The 11,108-nt window shown below is 39.9% G+C and overlaps 1 protein-coding gene across 15 annotated transcripts in view; it reads right to left on the reverse strand.

Annotated features, from left to right (window-relative positions):
* Nucleotides 1-11,102, reverse strand: part of Slmap (sarcolemma associated protein) — a 122,993-nt gene extending 111,891 nt beyond the window's left edge. For all 15 annotated transcript variants that reach the window (XM_029541291.1, XM_029541293.1, XM_021203108.1 and 12 more), the window contains exon 1: nt 10,704-11,102. In XM_029541291.1, the coding sequence (XP_029397151.1) occupies nt 10,704-10,901 (198 nt within the window). In that variant the 5' untranslated portion in view covers nt 10,902-11,102. The remainder of the gene's footprint in view (nt 1-10,703) is intronic.
* Between the last annotated feature and the right edge of the window lie 6 nt (nt 11,103-11,108).

Raw genomic sequence — 11,108 nt, forward strand, 5'->3', positions numbered from 1 at the left:
AAAAAAAAAAAAAAAAAAAAAAAAAAAAAAAGATATTACTGTGTAAGCACACCAACTAAACCAAGAAGGCAAAACTTAACAGCTACAAGTTGAGTACCTACTAAGTGTTTGGCATGAAGAATTCTCTTCTTTCTTTATAGCCTGCATTTAATTTTTTGTTTGTTTGCATTTCTTTTGTTTGGTTTAGCAGTCTGGAAATTGAATGCTCTTAGGCCTAGACTCCTTTGCAGGTAAAGAAATCAGAAGCACAGAGCTTTCCCAAGGTGGCACAGCTGGAAAGCCTTACTTACAGTCATCATCTGAAACAGGCTCGGGGATGGGCCAGGGGTTCACCTGCCTCAGAGACTGATGGCATTTTCCTTTCCCGTCTCAAGTAGGTTAACTTCAGAGATGCATTTCCCACACTACATTGTTCTCTTTCGGGCCTTTCCACCTTAAATGTTTCCTGTTCCCAAAGGCTAGAATCCACTGCTCTTTTTCATCCAGCCTGCAGAACCCTACTCATGCTTTAAACAGCGCTTTAAAAACTACATTCTCTGTGGAGCTTTCTCCATTCCTCCCACACTCTCTGCCCCCATTCCTGGAGGAAGCAATATATGACTTTCTCAGCTCCCTGGAAACAATGATTCACAGATACTTCTGGTATTTGGAATCCTAATTCTTTTTTTATACACTATCTACTGGACTCTGCACTGCACTTGCAAGCATTAGACCCGAGATACTAATTGGCCTGCAACATAATGGTTCCAAACTAAGTTCAACAGTAATTTAAATTAATACTTGGTTCTCATAAGAATAGCGTTTTACCCTCTCTCCATGTCCCTGCAATCATCACAAATCCCTGGGTTAGGAGAATTTGTAGACACTCCCCAGGTTTGGATTAGGCTTTTAAGCTATGTCTTTAACTACCATTGCTCAACTCCCACATTAAAGTTCTCAATAGTATCAGAATTGGTCTTGATAACAAATATTTCTAAAGTACAAATGGCCTCTCCATTTAGTAAACGCAAGACAAAAGTCCAATCATGATTAAGACATTCACACTAAGGAAACAGACAAAAACTCCAAACAACATTGGAATTCAAAGCTAGGAATGGTGGCTCAAGCCCATAATCCCAGCACTTCTGATGGGGAAACAAGACTGCAAGTCTGAGACCGGCCTAGGCATTATAACACAGGATCTCAAAAAATAATGGGCATGGTAGCATGAGTTTGTAATCCAGTACTGTGGACTAAAAGTCAGAGACTCCTCCTCGGAGCTAACAGGTCACCCAGTCAAACCTAACTGAAGAGCTGCAGGCCAATGGGAGACCCTGACTCAAGGGAGGTGGATGGTATTCCTGAGGATAAAAACCAAGGTTCTCCAACACACACACACACACACACACACACACACACACACACACACACACCTATGCTCAGATGTGTTTAGAAAGAAAGTTTACTGATCTATCCATCTAAGTGGACAAATGCAATAAAAAAAATTATACACCAAACTAACAGCTACTCCGAAGGTAGATTTGTTTCCATATTGCTTCGACTTTTATGAGAGCATATTCCTACTATTTGGATAACTAAAAATACAGAAAGACTTGAGCCTCCACATTGAAAACTCTTGTCTGGCTAGATCAGGTCAAAGAAGTAGTTAGTAACACACGCAAATAAAACTACAAGCATGAAAGTATAATGAAAATCTAACGTACTAAGTTTATTCATGTTTAAAGTTAGAATCTACCAAAATATAGATTAGACAAAGAATACAAAACTAATCCCCAAAACCACGTGTTAGCGCACATCGCGTGCGTATGTCTCCATCTCTCCCTCTCTCTCCACGTGTGTGCATGCCCTGGAGGCTGTACCAAGGCCCCATGCTCTTCCTCTAAACTAGGTGTGTAACACTCTCCAATGCCATGTAGCCCAGGCTTGCCTTAACTTGCCATCTTTTTGTCTCAAGTGTCTGAAGCACTGGATTACAGGCATACACCACACCCTCTCTTTCAAGTATAAAAACTGTATGGTGAAAATGGGAGAAGGGGACCTGTGGGCGTAGGCAGTAGAGGATATGGATATGAGCAAAGTATAATTACATACATATATGAAAAATGTCATTATGAAGTCCATATTTTGTATGGTAAAAANAAAATAAATTTAAAAAAAAAAAGAAAAGTGTCACTAGGTAGGTCAGTGGTACAGCACCTCCTGAGAATGGCTTTAGGAGAGGTAGGTGCCATCTCCAGTACTGAACTTACCGTCTTTAATCCCAGAATTTGGGAGGCAGAGGCAGAGGATCTCTATGAATTCAAGGCCAGCCTGCTCTACAGAACGAGTTCCAGAACAGCCAAGGCTTACACAGAAACCCTGCCTCAAAAACCAAGAAAAAAACAAATTGAAGACTGCGTTATTCATCTGCAACATGCACCTAAAAAAGTACCTAAGAAAAAACATTAGGAATAGCAGGGGTAAGGTGAGAAAAAAAATCAGCCAAGGGAAATGAGCACTGGATTTCTTCCTTTCTTAAAAATTGTAACAAACTTTTAGTTATATGCCACAAAATGAAAGCTTAAATTACCTTTTAAAAGCAAAAGACTTAGCCAAATGTGGTAGTGCACACTTTTAGTCCCAGCACTGGGAGACAGAGGCAGGTGAACCAATGAGAGTTCAAAGTCAGCCTGGTCTACACAGTGAGCTCCAGGACAGCCAGAACTACATAGCGAGACCCTGTCTGAATAAAATCAAAATGAAATTAAAAAAAAAAGAAAAAGAAGAAGAGGAGGAGGAGGCAGCAGAAGCAGCAAAAGATGCAGTTTTATCACAACTGTTAAGTACATAAGAAGTTCAGAATAAATGCCTAGTACTTTGGATTTTTTAATCCATGGGTTGAAAGAAAGAAAGAAAGAAAGAAAGAAAGAAAGAAAGAAAGAAAGAAAGAAAGAAAGAAAACGTCAGACTGCAGCAGCTCTGCTTGCTTACTAAACTTGCTATAAAGATTATATTATCAATATTTAGAAATACACTCCCCCCATAAAGTATTATTTTGTCTAAGAGTGGCTATAAATATACCAGTTCAAAATTAATCACCAAACACAAGTTTATATAAAAGTGCAAAATACTTAGCAAAATAACTTGCACACTGCAAGTTCTCAGTAATGATTTGTACAAAGAGTACATGTTGGTAATTAAGTCCATAACTTCACACTGAAAACTAACTTGAATGACCCTTTGCCCTTCAACCCATCAAGGGTTTGTAGAAACACAGACTGCTGGATTGTTCACAGTTCAATCATTCAAACATTTATATAGTGCCTATTCTTTGTTCTCAAGAGCTCACATCTGGCAGGGCAATAGAGCATTTGCATTACACTTATTTGTTGTCTGTGTCCCAAAATGAAGTTATAGACAAAGTTCTATAGGAGTAAAGAGAAAGAAGCCATCCATTCTTCAGAGAGGCAGGGAAAGTTTGCCCCTGGAACTAAGCCTCAGGGATAAAAGAGAAAGGTCATTCTGGGAGACAAAAAAGCAGAAAGGGCACTTGTTTTAAAAAGGAACAGTGAGCTCTGTCATAGGCCCTGGTGTAGCAAATTTGAGATGAAGGGAAAAAAGGAGGTAGGGGTACAAAACTTTAATACTACAAGTAATTAATGGAACAACAATCAAAAAAGGGTTTTGAGCAAGAGTGTTGTCTGCCTGTAACACCCAGAGAAAAGCATGAATCCCAGAAAATTCTTAAAATAAAATGTCACCCTTCTCACCACCACCCCCCAAGACACACCCTTTTTTCCTTTGGAAACTCTGGGAATGGAACCAGGCAGGGTCTCATGTCTGCTAGGCATATATTCTCTCATGGAGCTATATCCCAGCCAGCCATATTATTTTTGATTCAAATATAAAGTAACTGCCACTAAGAACCAATGCGATGGCAAATCAAGCAGTGCACACTTATAGTCTAAGCAACTAGACTAGAGAGATTAAGCCCAGACTGGGCTAGATAACAAGTTCTGGCTAGCTCGAGCTATATAAATAACAAGACTTTGTCTCCAAAGTCTCCATTTCCAAAAAAGAACCAACCTCATAATCTTTCTACTTAAACTTTAAATGATGAACATTGTACTCAGTACTTACTACAGAATGAATCTTAGACTATCACAAATACCATTTAAGAAAACCAAATAGGAGCCCAAGAAGGTTAAGAGTGAATTGAAATCCAGCCGTGGGGGCTGGTGAGATGGCTCAGTGGGTAAGAGCACCCAACTGCTTTTCCGAAGGTCCGGAGTTCAAATCCCAGCAACCACATGGTGGCTCATAACCATCCGTAACAAGATCTGACGGCCTCTTCTGGAGTGTCTGAAGACAGCTACAGTGTACTTACATATAATAAATAAATAAATCTTTAAAAAAAAAAAAGAAAAGAAAAGAAAGGAAATCCAGCCATGGTATTCTCCACATTCACTAGGAAGAGGTAGGGGCAATCTCTGAGTTCAAGACCAGCCTGATCTATAAAATGAGTTTCATGACATGATAGCCATAGTAGCTCATTATGTTAGTGAGACCCAGTCTCAAAATAAGAAATTAATGAATTTAAGGAGTAAAGTCAAATAACAAATGGGATGGGATGATTAAGAATATGTCAACTGGGCTGGAGAGATGGCTCAGTGGTTAAGAGCACTGACTGCTCTTCCAGAGGTCCTGAGTTCAATTCCCAGCAACCACATGGTAGCTCAAAACCATCTGTAATGGGATCCGATGCCCTCTTCTGGTGTGTCTAAAGATAGCTACAGTATACAATAATAAATATGTAAATCTTTTTTTAAAAAAATATGTAAACTATTATTTTTCAGGTGCTTTGCCCTCATGTATTATGTGTATCACGTGTGTGTGCAGCGACTACAAAGACCAGAAGAGTGTTGGATCCCCTGGGTCTGGCCTTAAAGATAGTTGTAAGCCACTATGTGGATGCTGGGAATCACACCTGGATCCTTTGGAAGAACAGTCAGTGAGTATTCTTAATCGCTGAGCCATTATCACTCCAGGTCCTAAGTCATATGTTTTTTGACTTTTTACTGATTCTTTCTGAATTTATGTCATGCACCTCAAACCCACCATCTCCCTGTCCCTCCATATCCACCCTCCACCTTTGCAACCTCCCCCACAAAAGAAAACAAAAAATAAAACTTTTTTTAAAAAATCTCACTGTGGAAGCTGTGGTGTGTCCCACAGTATACCCCTCTGCCCACACATCTTTTACCAGCAAATGTTCACTGCAGTGAGTCACTGGTCTGGTCTGAGGCCAATCAAGTAGCCTCTGTACACTATCAATACTGGACCAACGTTGGGACTCTTCTCAAATATCCTGTTGTTGCCCTGTGTCATAGAGATCCTGCAGCTTTAGTTCTGCAGGACCAACCCCTTCACACACTCCAACAGATCATAGATGGGGTAGCTGGGGTGGGCCAACTCAAAGCTAGGGAACTGGGCCTGGATGAGTTAGTCAGCCTACCAGCTCCCCTGCACCCACACCACCAGGATCAGCTCTTCCACTCTGCCCAGGAGAGAGATGGGGCCAGCTCTCCTCTGCCTAAGCTGTGTTTTTAAAAACCCAATATATTAGATTAAATATCTCATCAACTTTCCGATATTGTAAAAAGTAACATGCAAGGAAATACAGTAGTTTGTAGCTTGGTAACACAATCTGGCTTCCTATGCATATTTAATGTACTTTAAATATAACTTATCAGACAAACAACTTTCTCACAAAAACTGTAACATTTCTCAAAGAACTTCTTGCTTCTGTTAACAAAAAGAAAACTTAGAAATCTGCTAAAACAAACATACATAGAAAATAAAAAACAATGTACATATAATCTGCCATTCTCTCAAAGGCTGAGTCCAGGATCTTAGCAGTCAGGTTTAGACATGTCAAGGAAAGAAACAACCTGGCTTTCTTCCTTAGCAATGGCTTCCTTGCAATGACATTGGAGCACAGACAGACCTCCTGTTTCTATGCCTTTTCTTAAGCAATCCTTCCCACCCACACCCCTTTCCTTGAGTCACCTTACCCACACTCTGCCTTTTTCTAAGCCCTTCAGTCTAGCTGCATTTACATTTCATTCAGGAACTAAGTTATCTGTGAAACTTTCCTAAAATTTTCACTTGTTATACAAATCCTACTGGACAATTTAACCTAATATACCAGTCTGCTTGTTTTGCTTTTGGACATTTAATCATTTTCATTTCTACTGTCAACCTGATGTTTGCACTTAACAAAATCACATCCTGTTTAAACTGTCACAGTCTTGGGATGGCTTCTGAGGTCGACCCTGTATATATCAAGTAAAGAACGAAAATAGCTGGGACGAAATCATGGCTCTATTCTTTACTGGCAATGTGAACTCAGGAATGTGGACCTAATCTCCCTATCCCTCAGTTTATTCATGAGGGAAAAATAAGCACAGACCACAGAGGCGAGGATTAACATGGAAAGAAGTGGTTCTCAACCTTCCTCATGCTGTGACCCTTTAATATAGTTCCCCATGTTGTGGTGACTCCCATCTATAAAATTATTTCTTTGCTACTTCATAATTGTTATGAATCATAATATAAATATCTGATATAAGGATAGCTGATGTGTGATCCAAAGGGGTTGGGACCCACAGGCTGAAAAGCACTGATGGAAACCATTTAGGAGAAGAACATTAGACATAGCACACAAGGTAAGCTGTACTTTCTTGGCTCCAGGCCCCTATTAGACACAAGATTGTGCCAGGCAGTGGTGGCGCAGACCTTTAATCATAGCACTTGGGATGCAGAGGCAGGTGGATTTCTGTAGGCCAGCCTGGTCTACAGAGTGAGTTCCAGCACAGCCAGGACTGCACAGAGAAACCCGGTCTCAAAAAAAAAACAAACAAACAAACAAACAAAAAAAAGATTGAATTACTTTTCTTAAATGGTGATTTTTGGCTGTTACGTGCTCTCTATCCAAAACTCTCTGGAACTCACTAACAAATGAGGCCATCCAATATGTCCACTCATAATTCCTTCTGTATGCCTACCATATGGACAGATTTACTTGCTCAGTGGCACTTCCGAGTCAACTTAAGTACCACTCTGGGCTATAAAAACTGAAGAATTTAGAGTCCACAAAGGAGTGAAGGAAGACACACAAAGGCAGACAAGATGGTTGTTAACACCCCTAGGATGAATTATTTAAAACAGTAAACACCACAGTGGGGGCAGGGCGGGGGAATCACTCACTGCTCATGAATTCAACATTAAAAGGCATCACCTACATACGTATCCCTACTAAGTCCCACAGAGAAGCCCACCCATGACTGTTATTTCTTATACTAGATTGACAGCAAGCTCCTGAAAGTGTTGTCTAGATTTCCACTTCCCTGCATTTGGCCAGTTTCTAAACTGAACATCTATGAGCTGAATAACTAAAGTTTCAAGTAACTAGTGGCCAAGGCTTACAACCCTAACACTGAGAGTGCTGAAGAAAGAGTCCTGCCTCAAGGAGTCATGGACACAGAGGGTCTTCTCTAGATCAGGTCTCAAAATTCCAACACATGTTTCAAGTGTTCATTCCTTCTTCCAGCTTTACTAGGCCTTCATAATGGCAACTACAAAACAGGTCTCCAACAAAGTCAAACAAAGGACAAGTTACTCCAGTTCCTCCCTCCAAGGCAAAATGCCTACTGGAACAAAGTTACCAACTTCACTACCTTCTATTTTTAAAATTACTTCTAGAGCTGCCTTTGTATTAAACAATTTCTGGAGTTGAGATGTAGCTCAGTTGGTAGAATGTTTTCTTAGCTTGTACAAAGTCCTAGGTTCAGTCCTCAACTAATAAAACTGGATGTAGAGAGCTGAATCCCCATACTCTGGGCCTATACTGAGTTTGAAGTGAGCTCAGCATACAGGAGCTCCTGTCTAAAAAGGAAAAAAAGTATTGCTTTCTCAAGACGCCAGAGTACAACAGTAATTCGAAGAGCACTGAGGTTGGTCACGCTTCCCCACAGACACCCTTGCTACTAAATCCTGAGGCTTTAATAAATGCCAAGCACAGGGTACTATGTGCTTTGCATAATAATCTGAATCCCCAAAACAGCAAGAGGCAGTGAGCATGGCTCAGTGGTAGAACTGGTGTTCAGTGCACATAAGCCCAAAGTTTCTTTTTATCACAAAAATAAAAACCTTAAGGAGGCAATACTATCCACAGATTAAAAAAACTCAGGCCTTTAATCCCAGCACTTGGGAGGCAGAGGCAGAGGCAGGGGGATTTCTGAGTTCGAGGTCAGCCTGGTCTACAGTACAGAGTGAGTTCCAGGACAGCCAGGGCTACACAGAGAAACCCTGTCTCGAAAAAACTCAGGCTTAGTAGCGTTTAAAAACAATCTTTCCTGAGATGATGCCCATAGAAGTGGATTTTTGCATTTTTATGCATCATAAATTTCAAGGAATATATATTAGGTCTGGTGGGGGGCGGCTGCTATGTGCCTGACACAGGAGAGCTTGTGAAATTTCACACATAAAGCAATAAATAGTATTTGGGCAAACTGGTTTGGTTTTCTTTGTTATCTCCCATGGTCTGGCCCAGAATACATGCTAAATAAAAAATAAATAAAAAAATAAAAAACTGTCTGTCTAAGCCAATACTTTAAAATCAATTCCTAAAATAATTTGATCATAAAGGGAAAAACTGTTTGAGACTGTTTAAACTAAATTAAGTGGTATAATAATAATTACACAAAATATACCATCAAGCTCTTAGTGCTATTTTAGCCAATGACACAAAAGGAAAAAAAAGTCTAAAACAGAGAGAAATAAACTAAGTCTACCGTTCAAAGAACTTTGCAGACCCTTTCTTTATCCTGAATCTCTGAGACAGAGCTTCATTATATATCTGAGCTGGTGATCTTGAGCTCATTAAGCAGCCTGGGCTAGCCTCAAACATGAGGCCTTCTTCCTGAATCCTGAGAGCCAGGATTACAGGTGAGAGCCACTGCAGTGGGCAAAGCATGTGCTGTAAGCAAATCTGTCATCTGATTTACAAAAAGGTAAAAAAAAAAGTTGACTATATTAAGACACTAGTAGTCAACTAATGCTAGAATTCAATAAAGAACTCCATAGACATTTACAAAGAATCACAGGTCATCCATGAATCATCCAAATGTTAGCTTTCAGGGGAGAGAAAAGTGTCTCTCTGATGGGTTAAAGAGCATCTGGTGTAACTCAGAAAAAAGTTAACACACTTTTCAGTTTTCATCCTACACACAGAATAGGTTATAACCATTATGCAAGCACATAGCACTTGGGGGATTTTTCCTTCCTTTTTTTTTTAAATAGCATATACTTAGTAATTCCTTAATTCAGTGGCTGCACTAGTATTACTTTCTTCCTCTAGAGGCTCAAGTTTCTTTCATTTCAAAACACCACTCTTGAAGACAAATTCTTCTCTTTAAAAAAAAAAAAAAAAAAAGACTAAATCATGTCACTCAGAAAGAGGGGCAAAAAGTCAAGAGACAAAACTGGAGACAGTCCTATTAGTCTTATGTAACTTAGTTTGAGTTGGAATTATTTCAGTAGTTCAATGAAAGCCTTAGGTTTAGGCCCAAAGAAGAGTTCTTTAAAATATTCTCCATACGTACAAATTCTTGAAAAACTAAAAAGATCCTTTTTTTTTTTTTTTAAATAAGTAACTAGCAAAGTACAGNGCCAAGATAAACAAGCTAAACTGGATTAAAAATTAAAAGCAAGGCCAAGCATGGTGACCTTTAATTCCAGCACCTGGGAAGCAGAGGCAGGGAAATCTCTGAGTTTGAGGGCAGACTGATCTATAGAATGAGTTCCAGGCCAGCTGGTCCCTGTCTTTAAAATATATATATATATATATATATATATATATATATATGAGTATATATATATATGAGTATATATATATATATATATATATATATGAGACAATCTTGGATATAATCTAAGAATAAGCTAATTTATTAATACTAATTTTTGCATATCATCATATAATTACACATTATCTACCAAAGAAATTAAAAAGTGACTTTCAAGAGCAATAGATTTCTGTTGACCCAACTTGCAAACAGAACCCCAAAGATGTAGTTAATTACTTTAGCTTAATTAAACTGCCTTTAATATTTATAAATTATTTCATCGGGGCAAGTAAGTATCAACCCTTACAAACAGTAAGTTTGCACTCCAGTAATCCTACCAGACAAGTCCTGAGTTGAATTCAACTACAAGCTATGCGTTAACTACATTTCACCATAGACACTTGAGCCTCTATGTAACAGAGGCCACAGATTCCGGCATTGCTTTGGGAACTGCTGCTTGCTTAATCAAGCACTGACCTGCAGATTCACCTTTCTAAAAGGACTGAAAGTAAGAGGTCAAGTTTCACTATCTACCTTTCCTAAACGAATTAGGGTTTGGGATTTCACTGGGAATGACCAAGTTATCAAGAAGCCATCGCCCTGCGAGACTTTTAGTAACAATACCTTCTCTGTTTTTCATTCAGCCACTTCGATTCAATTTCCACTAGAATTCAGACACACACAAAAAGCTGATTCCAAGGCCTCGCAGCAAAGTGTCCTCTGGGAAGAAGCCCTGAGACCATGCATACATTACACCTCTCAGAGAAGGCAAAGGAAAGGGAGAGGAAAGACTGTCAAACACCGCAGTGACATTACCTTGCTCGTCTTGTGATCAAACCAGACGAGAGCATGGTTCCTTGACAGCACTTTGCAATCAAAGGTGGCATTATTCTGCACTGGTCGACAGCGTACCACCGAGCGGCCGATCTTGATGGGCTCGTCCAGGTAGACATGANGCTCCTGAAACGGGTGCGAGTTCGGGCGGCAAGTGAAGATGGCCAAGGCTGACGGCATCGAGGACAGGCTGGGGGGGGTGTCTGGACCAGGGACAATGAGGAGCTCCTCCAGGTTCGGAATGCTCTTCACAAGCCTACACCCCTAACCCCCCAAAATTTTTAAATTAAAACAAACTGCGCATCGTCTAAGCATAACCAGTGAACATCAACAACTCTTCAATTGGGCAGGAGGACAAGCCAGCGCAAGCCCCATCACCTCCTTTAA

The sequence above is a fragment of the Mus pahari genome, chromosome 8, assembly GCF_900095145.1.
Source record: "Mus pahari chromosome 8, PAHARI_EIJ_v1.1, whole genome shotgun sequence".
Lineage (NCBI taxonomy): Eukaryota > Metazoa > Chordata > Mammalia > Rodentia > Muridae > Mus > Mus pahari.